Source organism: Capsicum annuum, chromosome 3, assembly GCF_002878395.1.
Source record: "Capsicum annuum cultivar UCD-10X-F1 chromosome 3, UCD10Xv1.1, whole genome shotgun sequence".
Taxonomy (NCBI): Eukaryota; Viridiplantae; Streptophyta; class Magnoliopsida; order Solanales; family Solanaceae; genus Capsicum; species Capsicum annuum.
In genome coordinates, this window is record NC_061113.1 from 143,690,050 (window position 1) to 143,715,583 (window position 25,534).

The following is a 25,534-nucleotide window of genomic DNA, read 5'->3' on the forward strand; positions in this document are numbered from 1 at the left end:
AAATTCAAAACAACAAAAAATTGTCATATTATATAGAAATAATTTTTAAAAATGCAAAAGCACATTATATAAGAACATCACGGATCGTTGATAATATAGTTTTAGATTTTCAATTACATATTTGTTTGACACTAATCTTTTCTATATAAATTAATCCATTTGTAAATTAAACAATTATAGAATAGCATAAATGCAGTTCTCATTCGACGCTATCAACCAATATAAGGAAGAAAATGATATTTAAGCACTTGATCAGCATACGCAAAGAAAGAAGAGGTTGCAAATTAATGTAACATAACAATCAAATTTTTAGTGATTAGATTTAAAATGGAACTAAAAGAAAAAATTTAATAAAAAGAATAGAGGGGTAGTTAAGTCATTTAATTCTCTTATCCATGTATTATTATGCCATGGATAAGTAATCCCATGGTTTTCTAGGTATAAGATAATACACCATATGGTGTATTAGTTATCCTTGGATAAGAAGGGATTAAATTAAGTTGTGCAACCAAACTATGTATTAGATTGGATTAGATTTTAATACATGACTATTTTAAATAATACATCCTACCAAACGTGTCCTAAATGTATTAATCCGCGGCTGTGAGTGAATGAATATGTGCATTACAGGTCAAAGAATGCAACTCTATGCTACCTAGTTTTGCACTTCAATAAAAGCTCTGAAAATTCCAAGGGAGTAGTGTCCATTATCATCATTTATGTTAAATTATTCCTGGAAATTATATTATTATCTTCAATATTTTCGAATCCATGGCTTTCGGAAGGCAAAGGGCACTAATTCCCTCACACTGAGTTCCAATTTTGCTGGAACAATCTGCCAAAATGCGCTCTCTGAGTGTGTTGAAATGCAACAAACATCAATCCAACTTAAAGCAGCTAAAACAGACTTTTTGCCCTCTTAGATGCTGCTGCTTCTGTATTCCATGTGTCACCAATTAATGTGCCAACCCTCTCTCCTCTAATAGCTTTAGCAATGTTACCTGGTTTATTGAGATTAAAAACGACAACTGCATAATGAAAAATAATATTGGAAAAGTCAGTTCTTAAGTCGATTTAAAATGGGAAGGCACACCAATGACAACTCCAGAGTCATCCAGAAAATGATAAAAGGAATCAAGGGCGGAAAGCCTCGTACCTGGAATGTTATTCTCTTGGCACAAAGTAATTGCAGTCAGGTCCATCACCGAGAGCTCTTTCGAAATAACATCATGGTAAGTCAGGTTATCCTGAAGACGAGCATCAGGATTATGCTTAGGATTATCATCATAGACTCCATCAACGTTTGTTGCCTTTAACACCACCTCAGCATTAACTTCAATGCATTCAAAATTAAATTGGTTAGAAACAAAAAGAGAAAGAGACGTGTACTCTCATATATGTTCTGCTAGCAAAGCGTCATATGTCTCAAAGACCACATCATCACTTGGACGAGAATCATTCAGGGACAAACTATTCAATCATGTTCCAATGTTTGTGCTTGACAAGTTCCATTTAATGGGCATAAACTAGTAACCATTTAAGTGTTGAAGTGGGCATTCAATAAACTTGGTATATTATTAGCCATATAGCTTCACTTGAGCAATGAAGAATTACACCTAAAACAACTAACCCTCAGTCCCAAACAAGTTGGGGTCGCTATTCTCACCGGTCATATTTCTCTATTAACAATCAACGCATGTCATCATGACACCAAATAAAAATAAAAGTAACAACTAAATTAATTAGATATAAAATAATGGTGGTAGTAATTGATACAAATCAAACCATGGAACACACAAAAATGACACAAAACAGTCCACAATACAAGGCTAAGCCGAGAACAAGGTCCTAGCCGAGAATACTTCAACAATAACAAGATAACAAGGTGTGAACAACACCAAAAGAGCCAACAACCAAACTAACAAGATGAATAACAAGACGACAACAACAATAAGAGAACAACAACAGGTGAATTTCACTAGATTAAACAAACTAGTACATCAAAGTAAAGATAGATAGTGTGACATAAACTACTACAAGACCTAAGAACTAAGGTGTGTATCAAACATCAAAACCCTTAAGACATGTAATAACAACACCAACACTCTTACGTGGACACAAGAGGGACGTCAATCTCCCCAAGCACCTACGTTTCCAAGCCAAGAGCACAACATAAGTGACTCCACACTTGGTTGCCCTAATTTCGGGTGGACCTCTTCTCACACTAGAGAGAGAGTGTTTCAAATGTTACAAGACGTACAAAATATCATCAAAATCTAATAAACTAACCCTAAAATTTTCAATTTATAGGCTATTACAAATAAGAGATAAAATGCCCAAAAGGCCCTTTAAGAAAAAGATGAACAAAAGGTGCCCAAATAGTGTGCCATAGGGGTAGCCTTGGTGTGTTCCAGGGCCATTCTTCGCACTTGACTTGCACACTCTCTTGGACGGATTCACAACACACTCACATGCATCCATCTTCGTCATCATGTCCGTATCATTCAAACCATGGAACACACGAAAATGACACAAAACAGTCCACAATACAAGGCTAAGCCGAGAACAAGGTCATAGCCGAGAATACTTCAACAATAACAAGATAACAATGTGTGAACAACACCAAAACAGCCAACAACCAAACTAACAAGACGACAACAACAATAAGAGAACAACAACAAACGGATTTCACAAGAACAAGAACAAACTAGTACATAAAAGTAAAGATAGATAGTGTGACATAAGCTACTACAAGACCTAAGAACTAAGGTGTGTATCAAACACCAAAACCCTTAAGATATGTAATAACAACACCAACACTCTTACGTGGACACAAGAGGGACGTCAATCTCCCCAAGCACCTACGTTTCCAAGCCAAGAACACAACACAAGTGAATCCACACTTGGTTGCCGTAGTTTCGGGTGGACCTCTTCTCACACTAGAGAGAGTGTTTCAAATGTTACAAGACTTACAAAATATCATCAAAATCTAATAAACTAACCCTAAAATGTTCTATTTATAAGCTATTACAAATAAGAGATAAATGCCCAAAAGGCCCTTTAAGGAAAAGATGAACAAAATGGGCCCAAATAGTGTGCCATAGGGGCGGCCTTGGTGTGTTTCAAGGTCCTTCTTCACACTTCACTTGCACACTTCCTTAGACGGATTCAACACACACTCATATACGTCCATCTTCGTGATCATGCCCGTATCATCCTCTCCATCTTGAAAGGAATTTGTCCATAAATTCAAGGCTTCGTCACCCGCAAGCTCTCCTCTTTGAATCATCTTTTCATTTCCATTCCTGAGGTTAGGATGTTCAACCAAGGACTCCATGAGATCGTCAAGCATGCTCTTTGGACTTACATGTTCTTCAACGCGCACATAAGAAGAGTGGATACTAGGCAAAATGCTAGTACCTATGTTAGTGTGTAATAAGGGGTCTTTGTGGGCAAGTCCCACGGCTAAAGGACTTCTTTCCTCTTTGTTGCATTGTTTCCTCCCCTATTTCACCTATTCTAATCTCGGCTTCCTCTTCCAAACCCTCACTAATCATGAATCCCCTTGCCATAAAACTAGGCACTCCACACACATCATCATGTGCCCAAACATCTTCCCCACCATCATCAATTTGTACCTCGGCTTCTTGCTCTCCATCTTGAGCTTTTTCATCATTCTCATCCGATTCAAGTCCCACTTCCTCACCAAGATAATACAATTTTCCCTCCCTAAGGATCACATTTCTACAGTTTGGGCATTCACTAGCCTTGTGTCCCCACCCTTGACATTTGAAACATTGAAAACCCTTAGGACCAGAAGGAGGATTCGGTTTACCTTCATCTCTTGGAGGATACCTTTGGGCAGCTTTGGTCTCGGGTTGGACAGCCTTGGTCTTGGGTTGATTGGCATCGAATGAGTGCTCCTTGTCCTCATGCCAATCCGAGGAATGTTGGTGACCCTTAGACTTGTAAGCCGAGATCTCCCTTTCAACCTCTAATGCCGCGTGGAAACTGCCATCTATAGTGTCTGTGAGAATTAATGGAGAAAATATAATTGAAATTATGTGTTTACATAATGATAGCATAAAGACTATCAAACACACGAAATTGACACTGAAGGCGTAAAAATCAGCAAAGACACAAAGAGAAAACAACACTTAGAAAGGAGATGAAGGAGAAGAATTGCATGAATGTAAAGATAGTAGAGTTACCCTTACTTCCACTAGATGATTAACAAAAGAAGATGTATCAAATCTCTAATCACACCTCACAAATGAAAGTTCAAACCACTCTCTTAGGTGACCCAAAGGACTCACACATCCTCAAGCACACCTTTCTTGCCAAATAACCCAACACAAGTGAAAACCAATTTCAAATGCATTCAAGGTTCAAATTTCGGTTTCTAAGCTACAACTAGATTACTAAGTTACAAACTAAAGAGTATCCTTTCAATATTCATCAAAGCTCACGAAAAGAGTGAAGAAATTGTCTATTCATACTATTACATGCCAAATGACAAAACTACCCTTAATAATTTAAAGAAAAGAGGCGCCCCTTGAGTGTTGGATTATAAAGTGAAAAATCCTTCTTGCCCTTCAAGTGAGGCGCCTCTTGAGTGTATTGATTCCATTCTCCTCCTTCAACTTGACAAGACTTTAAAAGGCTCCAAGCATTTGCTAATTCCGAAGCTTGAGCCTTTGACCATGCCTTGTATTCTTTTGTGCTCTTCATGCTTGTATCATTCTCTCCATCTTGAAAGAAATTTGTCCTCAAATTTTCACCTTGCAAAACCAAAAGGGGAAAAAAACACACAATCCTCATGATAGGAGGGTTAGCATTAGTACCATAAGTGAGGTAAACATGCCAAGGGGCTACACTCTTAGAATACAACCAACCATCCTTTGTGAAGAGTAAGAAAATCCGACCACTAACATCATAAAGGACACACCTAAAGCAAGCATAAATGAGTGAAGGATACAATCCGAAACTAACACAAATGCCACTTGTTTTCAAGGGAAGACAAACTTTCAAAATTTGACATATATGGCTTAAGAAAGTTCCCTTAACAACACAAATCCTATCACTCTCCACATCTCTATGAACATGATCACTATGAAGCATTCTACTATCAAGGTCTTCATCAAACAAATTCAAAGGATCATATTCATCAGCAAAATCTACGTTATAAGCATGTACACTAACTTGAAAGTTTTTAATCACACTCTTCTCATGTTCAAGTAGTGAGCTAACCTTAGGAGCACATGGTTCATTAAACACATCAAGAGAACTAACAACGGAATAAAAAGAGAACCCGAGACCACTTCACAAGGAATCACATGGCAATAATTTAAGCTCAATGGAAGGTAAGGTGTAGCATCATCACCTCGTTTTGGGCTAGAACAGTCCACTATTTTAAAGCTCTCGGCCAAGGGTGTCTTGAGGTCACTTTCATGTAAAACCCCTTGTTGATCCTTCTTTGACAACTTATGAGCTTGAACCTGCAAATAAGAAAGATCAAACCTAGGCAAAATGCTAGCCTTTGAGTTAGAGAGTGACAAGGTACACTTGTGGGCAAGTCCCACAATCAAATTTGCTTTTCCCCTTCCAATTTCACAATCCGAGATCTCCCCATCCTTTTCCTTTCTTTTTTTCTCACCCAACTTCTTGGTTTTCTCTTGGATTTCATTCACACTAGAGGGTGGAAGAGGGAGGAGTGAACTTTCAGCCACCATGCACAAAGGTGTACCTATTAGATCTTCCATCATGTATAGTGTGCCTATCAAATTGCCAAGGCCTACCCAACAATAGGTGACATGCTTGCATAGGGATTACATCACATAAAACTTCATCATGATAATTCCCTATCTTGAATCTAATCACACATTGTCGTTTGACCTTCAATTCACCATACTTGTTTAACCATTGAAGCTTGTATGGATTCGGGTGAGGGATAGTGGATAGTTTCAAGTGGTCAACCAAGGTGACACTAGCAATATTCACATAAGTCCCACTATCTATGATCATTGAACTCAAACTTCCTTTAACAAGGCACTTGGTATGAAAGAGGTTCTCTCTTTGATCATCCAAGACCTTACTAAACAAAGTTCTCCTAACAACATAACTAGGCACATCACATTCTTCTTCACAAGGCAACACATCTTCCTCACTTCCTTCTCCTTGAGTTTCGGGTTTTATGCACTCTCCATCTTGAGAGTTGTCATCATTCCCCCTGGTTTCCAACTCAACTTCTTCACCAAGATAGTACAACTTCCCCTCTTTTAGGATCACATTACGCCGGTTAGGACACGCACTTTCCCTATGACCCCAACCTTGACACTTGAAACATTGTAGACCCTTAGAGTGAAAAGTAGAAGTTGGTTTACCTTCAAGCTTTAGAGGATGATGTTGGGCAACCTTGGTAATGGCTTGAGGAGGAGCCATAGATGCCGAGACCATGCCCTTTTCTTTGGACCAATCCGAGGAGGTGTAGGGAGCCATTGGCTTGTACCTTTCCTTGTTCTCTTTCTCAATTTCCATGGCAGCTTGGAAAACTTCAACCACGGTTCCAAACTTGTGAAGAGTCAAACGGGAGGATATGTCCTTGTTCAACCCAACCTTGAAGCGGATAACATCATGTTGCACGTGTTCACCTCTATGGTCAAATTTCAAGACAAGTTGCTGAAATTCATCATAATAGGCCATGACACTCTTGCTTCCTTGCTTTAGATTGTTAAACTCGGCAAGAAGCTCATGCCTATAATGCTCCGGTACATATCTTTTTCTCATAACTCTCTTCAACATCTCCCAAGGAGGTGGTTGGCCATTAATCAACACATCATCAAATCTTTTGGTGTAATCCCACCAAGTGTTTGCATATCCTTCAAAGTGAGCAATAGCATAGCAACTTTTCTTTTCTTCGGAAAGGTCATTCACTTGAAAAAAAATTTCACAAGCGGATTCCCAAGCTAAGTACACTTTCGGATCACTCTCACCTTTGAAAAGTGGAATGCCAACCTTGATTGAATTAATGCCAATGTCTCGGATTCTTGGATGTTCAATATGGCCTTGTCTTGCCTTATGCCCCCGGAATCTTCCATAATGCCCTCTTTGATCATGTCTTGCCCTCATTTCTTCTTCAAACCAATAGTCATCATTAGGAACATCATAACCTTCTTGCTCCCATCTACCATAATCCTCAATTTGGATGGGTGGGTTTTGGATTTGAGGCCTTTGGGGAAGTGGATTTGGTCTTTGATTATGTGGTACTTGAACTTGTGGTATTGGAGGTGGTGGATGGTAAGGTCTTTGGTCCATGGGATTTGGCATTTGGTAAGTGGTATTTTGTAGAGGTATTTGGTTCGGATTTGGTGGTAGAGTTTGAGTTCCAAGTCCCTCTTGTTGGACTTGGTTCATTTGGTAATGTAGTGGCCTTTGTAGGGTCCGGTTAGGAGAGGTTTGGGATTGGTTTAGTGGCTGGTTTTGTGGAACTCTTGGAGGGTTAAGCATTTGGTAGAGGGTTTCGGGTGTTATAGTCATGGAAGAGTTATTGGCTTGGACACTAGAGGATGCATGGTAGGGATTAGGAGTAGAAGGTCGTGAGTTCCTCCTACTTTCAACACAATCAAGCCTTCCACTAAAAGTAGAAATTTCACCCTTCATAGTCACCATTTCACCCCTCATAGCATCCACATTCCTTCTCAAGGCATCATTATCATTCTTCATTTCACTCCTCAAGGCATCATTATCACTCCTCATTTCTCGGGCAAGGGCCTCAAACCGAGCCATCAAGGCTCCAATAGCATTATTTCCCAAAGGTTGGGAAGTAGTATCTCCAGATTCCATGGCAAATGTACCTAAAAGAACAAAAAAAAAGCAGCAAGCAACACAACCTACAAAACGAGCAAACAAGTTAGTTCAAAATCCTCACTTCACTCACGCTCAACCTCACCTCACACTTGGCCTCACAAGTGTTGGAGAATCGACAATACTTGGCAAGTTACTTGAGAGGTGAGAAGCTTTGGTCCAAAATTGATCTTTGTTTGAAACGACTCAAATAAAGTGATGCACGAACTTGAACCAACAAAATACTACGACTTAAAAATGAGAAAAGCACACAAAAACTGAAGACACGAAATAAACGAACTCTAGACTAATTACCAACCTAGTAGGTACTCGCTAGTTTGCTAATTAGTGAAAGAATTAGCCTAAAAGAAACTAGGATCAAAAATTAGAAACTAGGAAATCTAAGTTTAGAGGTGAATTTTGGTTGATCACAAGTGATGACGTGGCACTAAGTGGTTGGTTGTCACATTTCAAAATTTCAAATTTCCCAAAACCTTTGTCTCAGTCAAACAACACTTCGGGAAGAGGAATTTTCGGATTTGTAGGAGTAAGAAGCAAATTAGAGCTCTTTCAAATCCCAAATGGAAATGGAAATGCAATGGTCCCCTCCTTCTACTTGGAAGTGTACTTTGTTGTCCCCTTGTCCCCTCCTCCTTTTGGAAGAATGGAATATTCTTCGAATATGCTTTTGGACTAACAACTTTTCCACTCTCTTTCTTCCCTTTTTTGGATTAAACAACACCTTTGAATATTCTTCTTCACCAAGATATAAAGATCAAGGTAAACAAGATGAATATTCAAGTGTTGACCAAGTTTGACCAACAAGCAAATGGACTCCAAATCTGATTTATTTTTTTTAGATCTAGGTTCCTTATGCCAAAACAAACTCAACCCACTAAAAATTAGCCACAACACACGTCCAAATAGCAAGGTCAATTTCGGATCTTCGCTCAAAAGCTTCAAAAACCCCACGTTCATGGAGGTATTTTTGCTCAAACTCAATCAAACTTCACTCTAAAAGTAGATTTAGACTCCCTAGGCACTAGAGAGCAAGGATCTAGTGCAAGGAACTTCAAAGACAAAGTAAAACTTGTAGATCTAAGTTCTAAATTCGGATCTAACACAAGACAGCACTAGATACCATTTTTTTTTGTATTTTCTGATTTTCTTTTACTATTTTTTGTTGAGATTTTCTAAATAAGAACACTAAAACCAAGATTTAGGGATGTTGGAACAACCCTAACCAAGGCTTTGATACCAAATGATAGTCTAAAGACTATCAAACACACGAAATTGACACTAAAGGTGTAAAAATCAGCAAGCACACAAAGAGAACAACACTTAGAAAGGAGATGAAGGAGAAGAATTGCATGAATGTAAAGATAGTAGAGTGACTCTTACTTCCACTAGATGATTAACAAAAGGAGATGTATCAAATCTCTAATCACACCTCACAAATGAAAGTTCAAACCACTCTCTTAGGTGACCCAAAGGACTCACACATCCTCAAGCACACCTTTCTTGCCAAATAACCCAACACAAGTGAAAACTAATTTCAAATGCATTCAAGGTTCAAATTTCAGTTTTCTAAGCTACAACTAGATGACTAAGTTACAAACTAAAGAGTATCCTTTCAATATTCATCAAAGCTCATGAAAAGAGTGAAGAAATTGTCTATTTATACTATTACATGCCAAATGACAAAACTACCCTTAATGATTTAAAGAAAAGGGACGCCCCTTGAGTGTTGGATTATAAAGTGAAAAGTCCTTCTTGCCCTTCAAGTGAGGCGCCTCTTGAGTGTATTGATTCCATTCTTCTCCTTCAACTTGACAAAACTTTAAAAGGCTCCAAACACTTACCAATTCCGAAGTTTGAGCCTTTGACCATGCCTTGTATTCTTTTGTGCTCTTCATGCTTGTATCACATAATTACATCGAAACCCTATTTATAGACACTATAGTACAATCCTTTTCCAAGTAGGATTTTTTATAAACTATTTCTATTTCTACTAATATTCTAACACTCACCCTCAAGCTGGTGCATACAAATGATATGTACCTAGCTTGTTACAAATGTAATTAATACGAGGACCGATGAGGGACTTGGTGAAGATATCTCCAAGTTGATCACTTGACTTCACAAGTTTTGTAACAATATCACCTGAGAGTATTTTTTCTCTGACAAAGTGACAATCAATCTTTATGTGTTTAGTCCTCTCATGAAACACTGAATTTGATGCGATGTGAAGGGTTGTTTGATTATCACACACAAGTTCTATCTTACCGATTTCTCTAAATTTTAATTCTCTCAGCAACTATTTGATCGAAACTAGCTCACAAGTTGCTACAGCCATTGCTTGATATTCTACTTCCGCACTTAGATCGAGCAATCACACACTGTTTTTTTACTCTTCCAAGACACCAAATTACCTCCTACTAAAACATAATATCCAAAAGTAGAACGTCTATCAAAGGGTGATCCTGCCCAATCAACATCTGTGTATCCAATGATATGCTCATGACCTCGATCCTCAAAGAGTAATCCTTTACCTGGAGCTGACTTTATATATCGCAGAATACGAACAACTGCATCCCAATGACTATCACAGGGGAAAGTCATAAACTGACTTACAACACTCACAGAAAAGGATATGTCAGGTCATGTCACGGTGAGATAATTCAACTTCCCAACCAACCGCCTATACCTTTCAGGATCACTGAGTGGCTCCCCTTGTTCTGGTAGAAGTTTAGCATTTGGATCCATAGGAGTGTCAATGGGTCTACATCCCATCATTCCTGTCTCCTCAAGAATGTTTAAGGCATACTTGCATTGAGAAATAACAATACCTGATCTGGACTGAGCAACCTCAATACCTAGAAAACATTTCAGTCTGCCGAGGTCTTTGGTCTGAAAATGCTGAAAGAGATGTGGCTTCAATTTAGTGATACCATCTTCATCATTGCCGGTGATAACGATATCATTAACATAAACCACCAATAAATACACAAATTTGGTTGAGAATGTCTATAAAACATTGAGTGATCAGCTCTACTACGAATCATGCCAAACTGTTGAATTACTATGCTGAATTTTCCAAACCAAGCTCAAGGGGACTGTTTCAGACCATAGAGTGACCTGCACAATCGACATACGAGGCTACTAGACTCCCCCTGAGCGACAAAACCAGGTGGTTGCTCCATATAGGCTTCTTCCTCAAGATCACTACGTAGAAAAGCATTCTTAATATCCAACTGATAAAGAGGCCAATGACGAACGGCAACAATGGATAGGAAAAGACGGACAGATGTTATTTTAGCCACTGGAGAGAAAGTGTCACTATAATCAAGCCCAAATATTTGCGTGTATCCTTTGGCAACAAGGCGAGCCTTAAGACAATCAACTTGACCATCTGGACTAACTTTGACTGCATAAACCCAACGGCAACCAACAGTAGATTTACCGGTAGGAAAGGGAACAAACTCCTAAGTACCACTCGCATGTAAAGTAGACATCTCCTCTATCATAGCCTGCTTCCACCCTGAATGAGAAAGTGTTTCACCTATAGTCTTAGGGATGAAAATAGAGGACAAAGATGATACAAAAGCATAATGGGGTGATGATAAACGATGATAACTCAAGAAAGTATAATGTGGGTTAGCATTACGGGTGAAACGCATACCTTTTTTAATTGCAATTGATTGGCTAGGAGAAGGTAAGTCCGCAGTAAAAGTAGCGTAAGACGCATGACGTGAATCATCTGGGACTAATGGTGGACGCGGACGACGATGATAAGTCAGAAGTGGTGGCACTGCAGCTGGAGACGTAGAAGTAACCGTTGATTCCTCAAAGGTTGGTTCAAGTAAGTTTGGAGATACGAGTAAGACCAAGGATGGTGCGGGTAAGACTGGAGATACAGGTAAAATCTTAGAGATATCAGGATGATCAGAAGACATATAATAAGGCCGAGATTCAAAAAAAGTGACATCGACGGACATAAAGTAGTGACGAAGATCCGGAGAATAACAACGATACCCTTTTTGAACTCGAGAGTAACCAAGGAAGACACACTTAAAAGCACGGAGCTAATTTATCTTTTCCAGGGACTAAGTTATGAACAAAGCATGTGCTCCAAAATACACAAGGGGGGATAGAGTAAAGATGTGACTGTGGAAACAATATAAAATGGGGAACCTTATTCTGAATGGAAGATGATGGCATTCTATTAATTAGATAACAAGATGTGAGGACTGCATCGCCCCAAAAATGCAGCGGAATATGGGATTCAATGAGAAGAGTGCGAGCAGTCTCAAGAAGATGCCTATTTTTTCTTTCTGCTGAGGGGTGTACGGACAAGATGTCTGGTGAACAATTCTTTGATGAGTCATAAACTCCTGAAACTGAGAGGATAAGTATTCTAAGGCATTATCACTATGAAAAGTACGAGTAGAAACACCAAATTGAGTTTGTATTTCAGCACAAAAACTTTTGAATATAGAAAATATCTCAGAACGATCTTTCATTAAGAAAGCCCGAGTACATCTTGAAAAATCATCAATGAAACTAACAAAATAACGAAAACCTAAAGGTGAACTGACTCTACTAGGACCCTAAACATCAGAATGAACTAATGAGAAAATAGACTCTAAATGACTCTCAATACTACGTGAGAAAGTAGCACGGGTGTGTTTCACAAGTTGACATAACTCACAATCTAATGTGGATAAACTAGACAAACTAGGCACCATCTTTAGTAGCTTAGATAGACTTAGATGTCCCAAACATTTGTGAATTAGGTCTGAAGGGTCTGCCACTGAGCATGCTGTGAAGGAATTTGAAGAGGTAAGATGGTAAAGGCCTTGTGATTCATGTCCTGCACCAATTGTCTGTCCTGTACTACGGTCCTGCATTAGGAAAGAGTCAAAAAAAGTTATGCTATAATGAAGGGCACATGTCAAACGACTAACAGATGCAAGATTAAAAGAAAAATCAGGGACATAAAGAACAAAGTCTAGAGAGACAGAAAATAGGGGTTTGGCTTGTCCAACTCTTTTTGGTTGTGTTCGGATCCCATTGGCTAAAATAATAGTAGGAAGAGATTGTGAATAAATAATATCAGACAAAAGTGATTTGTTACCAGAAATATGATCAGAAGCACCTGAGTCCACAACCCATGATACAAGAGTACTAGACTGTGAAACACAAGCAAAAGGATTACCTGTAACAGAAGCATCAGGCTGGGCAACCAAGGCTATTTGTGGAGATGTCTGCTTACATGCTCGATACTGAAGGAACTCATCATATTCTGTTTGGGCAATATGAGCATTATTGGATGGTCGATTAAGCTATGGAGATATCTGCTTACTTGCTCGATTCCAAAGGAACTCATTATATTCCTTTACAGCAATAGGATCTTGACTGGGTGGTGAACCATGCAAACTATGGCATATCCCGAGTATGCCCAAACTTTATGACAATAACTACACCTCGATCGAGATTTTTCAGAACGACCTCCTCACCGATTTTCCATAGGTTGATATGTTCGTTTTTCTATGGTTTGAGATGCAAAAATAGAAGAGTCAACAGCGGGTGATGAAATTACTTTGAAACTGGAGGCGCGACAAGACAAAGCGGATGGAGAATAACTCATCAATTGTAGAAACCGTAGGACTAGCTAAAATCTGATCACGTACAACATCATGGTCAGTAGAAAGTCCAGCAAGTGTAAAAACTAAAAACATCTGTCCGTGCTCTTATTGTTTTTCCACATCCGTAATGACGGGCATCAATTTATCAAATTCTTCCATGACTGCTTGTACTTGTCCAAAGTAAGTAGACATCAGATTCTTGTTTCTTCAAGTTGGTCATTCGAGATATCACATCATAAAAACGAGATGTCATTAGTGTATAAAGCATGAGCCTCTTCCCAAACTAAATAACAAGTTACATCGCCATAACAGACTACATAATTGAGCATCAACTTTCTCCCATTGTTCTTTAGCTTTGGCATTTTCTACACTAGATTTTCTCTTTTCATCTACCACACTAACCTTGTTCATTAAGTGATCTTGGACACCTTAACCTTTGCACCACAACTCAACCGAGGAAGCCCAGGCTAAATAATTTGAACTTCCCATTAATAGTTCGAAAGTGATCATAGGACTTGAACTTCTAATTCCAATAGTTTTGAGGCAAAAAACATCATACCCAAAAGACATCTTGAAAATTTTAACATGAAAATACTAAGAAAAAGAATCTAGATATCTGAAAAACTTTAAAAAAAAAATCTGAAGTCCCCGAAACCCTAATTCCGGCGGTTGGAATCTTCAAAAATCACCGAAATCTAAAAAACAAATAAATGGCCGGATCGAAAAAGAATGGCGACCCCAACAAAAAAGGAACCACTCAAAAAATTCTACCGGAGAATACTCACGTGCCGACGCGTGATTGATCTCGCTGGATTTCTGACAGGCGTGTTGAGGGTGATTTTCCGATGGTTTGGGTTGGGTTTGTGTAGCCTAAGCTTTTCGATCCTCTTGGTGGTGTTGTATTTTTCACACAACCCACAAAATAAAAAATGACACAAATCAGTCACTGAAATTGACGTACGGTGATGGAGTTTTCTTTTCTGAAGTTTCTCACCAACGCTCTGATACCATGTTAGAATTAATAGAGAAAATATTATTGAAATTGTGTGTTTACATAATTACATCGAGACCCTATTTATAGACACTATAGTACAATCCTTTTCCAAGTAGGATTTTTTTATAAACTATTCATGTTTCTATTCATATTCTAACAGTGTCAAACTTGTGGAGGGTCATGCGTGAAGATATGTCTCTATTCAACCCGACCTTGAATCGAATAATGTCATGGCTTACTTGTTCTCCTCGATGATCAAGCTTTAACATCAATTGTTGAAACTCATCATAGTATGCCATGACACTTTTCTTTCCTTGCCTCAAGTTGTACAACTTGGCAAGAAGTTCATGTTTGTATCCCTAGGGTAAGTACCTTTGCCGCATAAGGTACCTCAATCTAAACTATGGAGAGGGCTGCCCCTCAATCAACACATCTCTAAATCTCTTTACATACTCCCACCAAGTGTTTGCATACCCCTCAAAGTGAGCTATCATATAACAACTCTTCTTCTCTTCGATTAGATCATTCTCTTGGAATATCTTGTCACAAGAGGACTCCCAAGCAAGATAAGCCTCGGGATCACTCTCACCCTTGAAGATTGGAAGGCTAACTTTGATCGAATTGATGCCCACTTCTCGGTTTTGGTGGCCATGTTGGTTCCAATGACCAACTCTCCCCTCTTGGCCGAGAGGTTCCCTTGGCTCACCATGTCTACCCCTCGTCCCTTCTTCCCGCAAGTAAACATCATCATAAACTCCATATCCCTCATATTGTCCCTCCCTACCGTATCCCTCTAAATGGATGGTTCGATTTAGGTTAAGTGGAGCTTGGAATGGTGGGATTGGATTTGGTGAAAGGTAAGGCCTTTGGTTCAATGGAGTTTGGATTGGGGGTCTCGGGTTTGATGAGGGAATTTGGTTTCCAAGTCCTTCATGTTGGACTTGGTGAAGTGGAGGGCGGATTGGTCTATCATGATCTCGGCTTTGGGAAGCATTTGGTGGTTGTCTTAGTGGATTGATCATTTGATGTAACGTTTCGAGGGGAATGGTAGGGGAAGTGTTTTGATCATGTCCACTTGAGGAGACATGATAGTGTTGAGGAGTCGAGGGTCAGCTCCTTTGGCTTTTCACACGTTCCAACCTCCCACTCATAGTAGACACATCCCTAATCAATGATGTTACATCCCCTCTCACCGAATTCAAATCTACTTGCACCTTATCCCTGCCTCAGTTAAGAGCTTCAAGGGAAGCCAAGATAGTACTAAGAGTATTATTGTCCATGGTTTGAGATGTGGATCCTTCCATTGCAATATACCTAAGAAAATACCTACAAAAACGGCAAACAAGTTAGCTCGAAATAGCCTCACAACACTCACACACTTTGATTACCTCATACGTAGCTTCACAAATGTTGTAAGCCTGCTAAGGAACCCATGAGGAGTTGAGGGATGAGCCTACTCTTGTCCGAAATAGATTTTGGTTTGAAATTCAAACAAATCTAGTAGGACTTGAGCCAAGAGCTAACAACGATTCAAAAAGACAAAAGCACACAACAAACGCTAACACGAATGCAAAAAAAAACTAACTTACAATCTAGTAGGATATTACTAGCTGGTCAATTAGTATTGGAACCAACAAATGAAACTAAGTAACAAGAAATTGAAACTAAGAATCCAAAATCTGAGCTTAAAATTGATGCGTGAACAGTAAAAAAGGTGACATGGCAGTCCACTATTGGTTGCGGTTTTTATCAAGTTTTTATTTTCCAATTTTCAAGTCATGACCAATTTACAATTTGGAATGAAGAAATTTGGTTAAAAGGAGGGTAATACAAGTCTTGGAGCCCTTTCTCAAATTCAAAATCAAAGGTTTGACTTTCCTTGTACTTCTTTCGTAAAATATGGTCCTTAAATCATAGAAGGTGGTTGAAAAGTGGTTGTCAAGTCTTTGAGTGGTTGTAAAGTCTTTCAAGACTAACAAGTACTACACCTTTATTCTTCACCTTTTAGATTTAACATGCATTTTATCTTCAACAATATATGAAGGAGGTGAAGAACATCAAAAACAACAAGAAGGTGGTAAAGAACACCAAGAACAATAAGAACACAACTTCGGAATTCTTGGAGTCTAAAGTTCACGTTGTACCTCACAAATCAACAACTCATTTTTAACTCCCACCCTTCAACAACAACAACAACAAAACATCCTTAGGTCACCAATCCACCATAACAATAACAAAACACGGTCAAGCGTGGATCCACAACAACAATGCCAACAACTCTTCGCCAAGCTTAGGTTCACAACAACAACATCAACAATTAAAGCTCAAACTTAGATCTAGACTCCTTTAGTGTTAGTGGTGAAGAAACTAAATCTAGACTCCTTTAGTGTTAGTGGTGAAGAAACTAACACTAGAAACAACAAAACACACAAAAGAACTCCTACATCTAGACTCAAAGTGTTCGGCCAAAGATACACAACAAAAGTAACAAACTCTCGGCCAAGGATACAAACATAAGAACAATACTTTTTTTTTTTTGAATTTTCAAGCAAGCAAGCCCAAGATTGATTTGTGGGAACAAAATCAGCCTTAGTTTTGATACCAAATGATACAAATCAAACCATGGAACACATGAAAATGACACAAAACAGTCCACAATACAAGGCTAAGCCGAGAATAAGGTCCTAGCCGAGAATACTTCAACAATAACAATATAACAAGGTGTGAACAACACCAAAACAGCCAACAACCAAACTAACAAGATGAATAACAAGACGACAACAACAATAAGAGAGTAACAACAAACGGATTTCACTAGAACAAGAACAAACTAGTACATGAAAGTAAAGATAGATAGCGTGACATAAACTACTACAAGACCTAAGAACTAAGGTGTGTATCAAACTCCAAAACCCTTAAGACATATAATAACAACACCAACACTCTTACGTGGACACAAGAGGGACGTCAATCTCCCCAAGCACCTACGTTTCCAAGCCAAGAACACAACACAAGTAAATCCACACTTGGTTGCCCTAGTTTCAGGTGGACCTCTTCTCACACTAGAGAGAGAGTGTTTCAAATGTTACAAGACTTACAAACGATCATCAAAATCTAATAAACTTACCCTAAAATGTTCTATTTATAGGCTATTACAAATAAGAGATAAATGCCCAAAAGGCCCTTGAAGGAAAAGATGAACAAAAGGCGCCCAAATAGTGTGCCATAGGGGCAGCCTTGGTGTGTTCCAAGGCCCTTCTTCACACTTCACTTGCACACTCCCTTAGACGGATTCAACACACACTCACATGCGTCCATCTTCGTGATCATGCCCGTATCAGTAATAATATTAAAAGTTCTCTATATTTGCTGGCATAGAAATCTATATAGAGGTTAAAATACTCCTAAAACAGCAATAGGTTCAAAATCAACATGCTACAAGAGCAACAACAACATGCCCAGTATATTCCCAAGTGTACGCAGACGCAGTCCATACCACTACCTCAGATGTGAGATAGAAAGGTTGTTTCCGACAGACCCCGAACTCAAAATAAAACAATCTAGACAAGGAATAGTAAAAGGACAAGATACAATAGAAATCAATATATCTAATAATACGATATACAAGATACAACAAGTAATACAACATCCTAAACTCATACTAACCTTCTACTCTAATCCGCCTCCTCCACAACTTTCTATCTAGGGTCAAAATCAACATGCTAAAAAGACTAAAACCTATTCTCGACATACACACGCACCTATATGGATCTTTTTCTTCCATTGTGCTCTATCTTTAACTAGTATGCATTGATTCCAAGAAATTGTAGGTCGTTCAAGAACTCTTTTCCATTTACTTTTAGCCTTTTAGGTCTACTTCATGTCCTTTTAACACTTCCACTCAAAATACTTTTACACCTTCAAAGCGGTGCATTTGGGGTAGTCGACACAGGACTTGACAGAACCATCTCAAGCAACTCTCTCAGCTTGTCACAATGTGTGCTTCTTGCACCTTCTATTTGATGTGGTCATTTCTAATCTTGTGTGGACGCACATACATGATAGCATCTGCAACTCTACATTACTCATCTTGTTGATATATTAGACTTTAGCGACCTACCATTCACTACCATATAACATTGTCGGTCTAATAACTGTTCTATAGAACTTACCTCACTTATGTAGGCATCCTTGTACTACATAACGCTCCGGGTGGTACTTCTTCATTTCAACATGAGCCATGAACAACTGATTTTAAGAAAAGTATCAATCCATCTCTGAAGGAACTTTAGCCATTATCCACTCCATTAGGAGTGTTTTAAAATATAGGACATTTTACAGCATATAGAGACATTGTAAAATTTTCTTCTTAGTTTTGCTTTCTCTTTTATCCAATTTAAGAAGGAAGAACGATATTTTACGGAATCCACTTTAATTTTTAAGTATGTCAAAGTTCCATGCATGTTGAACATCTGAAGCAGGAATAAGTAGAACTCACTCTCTGCACAACGCAGAGCTGCAGCAGTGTCCGTCGTGAAGAAGGGATTCCCAGTTCCTGCTGCAAAAATTACAACTCTTCCTTTCTCGAGATGCCTAACAGCCCTTCTACGGATATATGGTTCAGCAACTTCCGACATTCTAAATGCAGTCTGGACTCTTGTGGGGATTCCAATGCTCTCCATTGTAGCTTGTAAGAATATTGCATTCATAACAGTTGCCAACATCCTGAAAGGTAAGTGATAAAACTTTAAGTAAGAGCAGTCCCAAAATTTCCCAAAGTGATCTCTCCAAAATTTCTGAAAGCACACGCTGATAAATCATAGGACAGATTAAACAAGATGCAGTACCACCATCCAAACTAAGGCAAAGATGAGGCTTCAATCTGACCAACTTAAAGAATTAATCTTGTCACTCCAGAAGAGCTTTATTAAACAAACTTTGTTTTCAAGTATTAGCCTGGAAGTCCCCAAGCCCTAGCAAACTTTTGGATCGAAATCATGATTTGTACCACTAGGTTCTGCAGAATCTTGGGCTCATATAATGCAAAACAAAAACGTTGAAACCCATAAAATATTAAGAACAAAAAAAAATGCGTTTGACCAAATATAGATTTTACTTATCTCGGGCATAGCCTATTTAGATTGAAAACTGACATCTATAAAGAATAAAAAAATCTTGTTTTATGTTCCATCAGTTCTAATGCTACCTCATTATAACATGCATTTATAAACTAATCTTGGCTAAGAGAAATAATTCTAAAATGACTGCCGGATATCCACACTAGGGGCAGCCAATACAGCTTAGAAAGTTTAGAGTACAGCTTAGCTCCCCAGTTTTAATAGCGTCCAGTTGTAAATAATGTATGAGTAATTAGGACTTTGTAGTATAAATAGATCATATTGAAGTAAAATAAGGAGAGAATATGAGTTGTGTGATACAGTTAACTCAAGGGTTATCTTCTCGTGTGTTTACATAACTTCAGCTTTCAAAAACTACTAACTACCTCACTATTTTAGCATTGGTGTAACAGCCTGTCAAAATCCTCTTCTTCTACTTCTTCTTCTTCTCCTTCTTCTTCTTCTTCTTCTTCTTCTTATTCTTCTTTTAAAGCTGGTAACTTAGCTTAGCAAAATCCACTTTGGCCAGCAACTTTGAAGCCTCTAAATGTAATATATGATACAAAATCACTGTTAAAAGCTGCCTGCTTTTCTTTCTTACCTTATTTGATCTCCAATTATCATCTATTCAGGCACATGCTTAATTCCTTTTGAAGAACCTTTTCATAATTTTAGTCACCAACACCAAGCCCACAAAAGGCATTCTAATTTGTTTTATCGTTATTTGATGTAACAAAAAAACAACCAAGTCTGTCCTACATCATGTTTTATGAAAATATCGAAATAGGAAATAGGAACCCATCAAGATAACTCTTCCTACCACCCTTTGCTTCCTCAAGTATATTTTCTAAAAGCTATCAAAGAATGTGTACCTAATCATGCCTTTAAGTTAGAGGCATGTTTTTCTAAAGCATACTAAATTGCACAAACAACACTAAAAAGTCCATTACACCCTTTTTTTAATAAGGTAAAAAGTCCATGACACCCTTGAATTGTCAGTGGTATACACGGGCAAATGAAAGATCACTACAGTATAGAAAGTTCTCTTTCAGAAAGAAAAAATCTCAAAAAACCCAAAATCAAAGGATAAAAAATCGACATTTAACTTTTGAAAGCATTTGAAAATAATTATTTTAATAAACTAACAGAAAAACAATAGCAAACATACCCAATATAATCAGCAGATGAACGATCCAGTCCACTACTTCCAGCCCAGGAGGATCCACGAAAAATATTACCTCCACCAACAACTATTGCAACCTGCCACATTGCTAGAACAACTGAGAATCTATGAAAACCTGGATAAGATAGCCACCAAGGAGCTCATAGTAGGATTATCCTGATCTAATCATGACATACGATTAAAAACAAGAAGTTTGACAAATATGAAAATAAACAGATGAACAGGCAATAATCTAGTCCGCTCTCCTGCCCAAGAGGATTCACCAAAAATTTTACCTCCAACTATAGCACACCTACACATTCTCTAGAAGAACTGAGAAATCTATGAGAAACCAGACCCAGATTGCCATATATGAGTTCATAGCAGTATTTACTATCCAATCATGACATAAGATTGGAAACAAGAGGGTAGAATAGCAAATATGAAGATCAACAAACGGTTCATATTTTAAATCACATAAGAAATTTGCAAATTCTGTTGGATGCAGGAAGGTTTCACTACTATAGAATTTTAATGAAATGACTATGGGGCTTTGATGTATGGGGCGGAGTGTTGATAGGATTAGAAATGAGGTTATTCGAGATAAGGTGGGAGTGGCTACAGTAAAAGCCAAGATGAGGGAAGTGAGATTGAGATGGTTCGGTCATGTGATGAGGAGGGGCGTGGATGCCCCAGTGCGGAGGTGTGAGAGGTTGGCTAGGGATGGATTCAAGCGAGGTTGAGGTAGACCGGAGAAAAATTGGAGGGGGGTGATTAGACATGACATGAAGCAGCTCCAGCTTACCAAGGACATGACCCTAAATAGGAAGTTGTTGTGGAGGAGGCGGATTATGGTAGAAGGTTAGTATGAGTTTAGGATGTTGTATCTTTTGTTGCATTACTTGGTGTATCTTGTATATGGTATTATTGGATGTGTTGATTTATATTGTATCTTGTCCTATTACTATTCCTTATGTAAATTGTTTTATTTTGAGCCAGAGGTCTATCAAAAACAGTATCTATCTCAAATCTGAGGTAGTGGTATGAACTGTGTACGCTTACCCTCCCCAGACCCCACTTGGTGGGAATATATTGGGCATGTTGTTGTTGTTGACTATAATCGTTTTAGTTCAATTTCCCCAAAACGATCTTGAGCACTGACAGATAGGAAATTTGGGTAAATATATACTTCAGAGAGCACAAGAAATGAAAATGTACTGATTATTGTGACAAGAATCCCAAGATTGATGCTCTAGCCAAACCATGAATGATAGAGAAAATAATAATAAATCAAAGGTCTAAGGATCCTTCAGTATAGGGAGCAGAACAATAGATAATAAAGGAAAAGTCAATGAAACAAAGACAACTTTCAGATGATGCACCACCTTATATAATAAGAATAGAATCGTTATGAAAGAAATATTTGATTTATTCAAAAAATTTACCTCAATGCCAAGTCGAGTGACAGCTGCCACCTCCGTCGCAATGGCCATTGTGATCTGTATAACAACATAGAATCTTTATAAATGATCAGAAAACTAGAAAGAAAAAGAACAGAACAACACAGCAACATGGAGATATGTGAGCTGTTTTACTGTTCTAACCTTGGGATCAATGTTTTGTGCTTGATCTCCTGCTAGTGCTTCACCACTAACTTTAAGCAGCACCCTACGCCATCTATATGATGGTTTAGATGTTCGATTATTTGTCATCGTGACACCAAAAGGAGCTATATGAGCTAACTCAGGTTGCCTATCACAGAATATAGACACAAGGAAGTTGATATCAGAAACACACAACTTCATGCAAAGCAAGCACAAATAACTAAATGCCAACAGAAATAAGTGGTTTAATAATACATGTAACAGATTATTGTTAGGGACTATTAAGTTATATCTAAAGCGACATTGCAGAACATGTAAGATGGAACAAAATTTAATATTTTTGAAAAAGCCAGAGGTTTTACTTAACGTATCCATATGATAAATAAAATATTTAAAAGTGGGAGAATGTAAAAAAAATTTGGTATTGCTACTAAAGCATTTAATCTAAGGTAAATAGGGCAGAGTCCATTTGTTGCATCGGTGATGTATCTTGTTTTCAACATAATTTAGTTCATGGAAAATTAATTTCAACCACAAATAAAATTATGAAGAAACAACAATATTTTTTTAATAAATGATTGTGGGTACAAATCTGTTCCTCCCACGATTCTTCTCTCATGATTTTCTCAATAATTTGAGGGCCCGAGATGAATTTCTGAGGGTTTGTGTATCTTCTTGATGTATTTGAATATCAAGAGAGGGTTTTGATCAAGTATCCCATGAATTTATTGAGACTTTTGAGATGCCTATTCAAGAGAATATTTGCCCCTTTATATAGGCAGAATTTCAGGTTTGGGTAGAGTAGCCTCCAAGCTAGATTTAGGGCAAATAGCCTCCAAGAACTCTAACAAAAATTGAATTCTTTAGAGTTCACAAAATTTCAATGTCTACACGTGTACTCCATGAATGAAAAAGGAAGTTCAAATGACTAGCCTATCCCGCGAAAAATATAAGAATTTTGAGCTTATTAGTTGACTGAATAGAATAAATTACTCCCATCTGTAGCACTTAGGCAGCTAAATTTATGAAATTTTGCTCTTACTTTCCCACTGCTGACTTGTTATCGTCCATTATCAATTTGGATATTCTGCTTTTCATTGGAAAAAAAAAAAAAAAACAATAATTGAGTTGTACAAATAGCCAAAAGAGTTTGTAGAATCTTTTCACCACATTATATTGCAGCAAAGTCTTTAAGATGATAAGTATGTTAAATATCTCCAAAATAGGGTGCCGCATATATTTCAATTTCAAAGGCCTAGGCTATTGGATTTCAACTTAATATTAATTTCAATTAGGGGAATGGTCCTCCTTGTATTGCATATTACATATCTTAGAAAAGCAGAGCAGAAGCCTACTGAGACATAACTTCATTTCCTGCCCTATATATACACACCAGCTGTGCAGTGCCTGAGAATAGGTCTAAAATCCCAATAAACAGATTAAAAAGTTGTACGAGAAAAAACAACAACATAATTTTGGAAAATTCAAGAAGACAGAAGCAAACCTAGGTCTCCACTGTAGAGCAAGTGTAAGAGAAAATGCCGAATTGATTAGAATACCTGCCATTCATGTGGTCTGGAGATTGGTCAATGTGAGACGAGCAACACTTGACGCCCAAAGAAGGATGATCAAGTTTGAACTGGTGGTACATGGATTTGAAAAAACAGAGAGATGGCCAAGTGATAGCATTGAAAGAAGAAATGGGCCGGCTTAAGAATGTAGAGATAGCCATGGATGGAACAAATACAACAAACTAATCTCAAAATTACGATGTTCAATTCTTCTTCTTCTTTCCCTTGTTCTGCCAGATGGGACTCTTCTTTCTGGATAATGTTAATTGTTCGGGTTTTTGAAACAGGTCATCTCACCACTTCCCACGAAAATATCGCTTGCCGCAAATGCAAACGGAAGTGAATGAAAAATACTCCTTCAATTCTAAAACAATTAAATTATTCACTAAATTTTTAATATTCAAAATAAATAAATTATTTTTTTAAAGAGATAAAAGAATAATAATTTTATTCTTTCATTTAACAAGGTTTTAAGTACTTCACATTTTCTAAAATAATAAAGGATAATAGTAAAACGTAACCTACAATTTATATCCTAAAAAATATTTTTTAAAAAAGATATATCATAACCCAACAATTCAATTATTTTAAAATAGAGGGAGTACTTCTATTAGTTTATTTTTGCTTGTCACTATTTTTTAAAATAAATTTTTATTTATTATTTTTGATATATTAAAAAATATTTTTTATCTTTAGTCTTAACATTAATTATTTATTCTTTAAATTATTTTTGAAATGTATTATTCTAAATATCAATTTATAAAAATAGAATGATAAAATAGGCATATTAATAATTATTTTCTTAATGAATGTGTATGTCAAAAAGCGATAAATAAAAACGAATGAAAGAAGAATGAAGAAATGGTTTCCTATCTATTTATATTTTTTATCAGAAATTTTTATTTTTACACATAAGAGATATTTACTTTTAGAAAAAATTACAGAAATATACACTTAGCAAATATATATTTCATTTTCATAACTCAAAAATACATTACATTTCATGGTTCAAAATTGAATTTGGCTCAAAAGTGCAAACTGACTTTTTTTTTTTCTATTATTTAGATAAAACCCTTCAAAATCCAACCTTCTGCGTCAATTTTTAGCTTCAAATTCTCTTTAAAAAAAAAAAAAATCATACGCCTTCTTATCTGTCTTGAACTCAAAAATTTTATATACATAAGTAATTGGTGAAACAATTCAACATTGTTTCAAGTTTTATTTTTCTTCATCAATTTGAGCTTCATTTTTAAATTTTTAACCTTTTTTTTTGGTTGTCACTTTTATGAAGGCTTACCTAGTATATCTTTTATATAATGGAGAATGGAACAATGACAACCTTTTTCTCAATTTTATTGCTGATTGTACTGTCATTAGATTCGATTTTACTTTTAAAATTTTGGTGAAAGTAATTTTCAAGCAGATCGAAGTTGATATTCAACTGAATGCAGTGAAAATTAAACTTATTTCAAATACCAACTTTACATCGATCATAACTCATAATGATACAAAGGTAAAAGCTTATATTAAATTGAAAAGGCAGAATTCATACTTTACTAACTACGTGTTTTGTATTACAATAAAGGAGATTGGTAA

General features: G+C 37.3%; 1 protein-coding gene across 2 annotated transcripts; it reads right to left on the minus strand.

Moving 5' to 3' along the window:
- Positions 1 to 495: 495 nt before the first annotated feature.
- LOC107863492 (uridylate kinase) lies at positions 496 to 24,318 on the minus strand. 2 transcript variants are annotated; one of them, XM_047408342.1, is made up of 8 exons: positions 23,927 to 24,286; positions 22,368 to 22,515; positions 22,209 to 22,262; positions 20,770 to 20,861; positions 18,983 to 19,209; positions 3,836 to 4,027; positions 1,157 to 1,333; positions 496 to 1,028 (listed from the first exon to the last, which is right to left on the minus strand). In XM_047408342.1, the coding sequence occupies exons 1-8, from the start codon at positions 24,097 to 24,099 to the stop codon at positions 898 to 900; spliced, it is 1,194 nt and encodes a 397-aa protein (XP_047264298.1). In that variant the 5' UTR covers positions 24,100 to 24,286; the 3' UTR covers positions 496 to 897. The 2 variants fall into 2 exon arrangements, with proteins under 2 accessions (XP_047264298.1, XP_016564912.1); XM_016709426.2 differs by lacking the exon at positions 3,836 to 4,027 and having other exon boundaries at positions 23,927 to 24,318.
- Between the last annotated feature and the right edge of the window lie 1,216 nt (positions 24,319 to 25,534).

Bases quoted from the DNA above. Each gene is read 5' to 3' on its own strand.
- LOC107863492 (XM_047408342.1), bottom strand. From the start codon at position 24,099: ATGGCTATCTCTACATTCTTAAGCCGGCCCATTTCTTCTTTCAATGCT. The intron at 19,210-20,769 runs GTATGTTTGCTA...CTTACCTTTCAG, and splicing joins TCATCTGCTGATTATATTGG to GATGTTGGCAACTGTTATGA. The intron at 1,334-3,835 runs GTAAACCGAATC...AATGCATTGAAG, and splicing joins GTATCCTCCAAGAGATGAAG to TTAATGCTGAGGTGGTGTTA.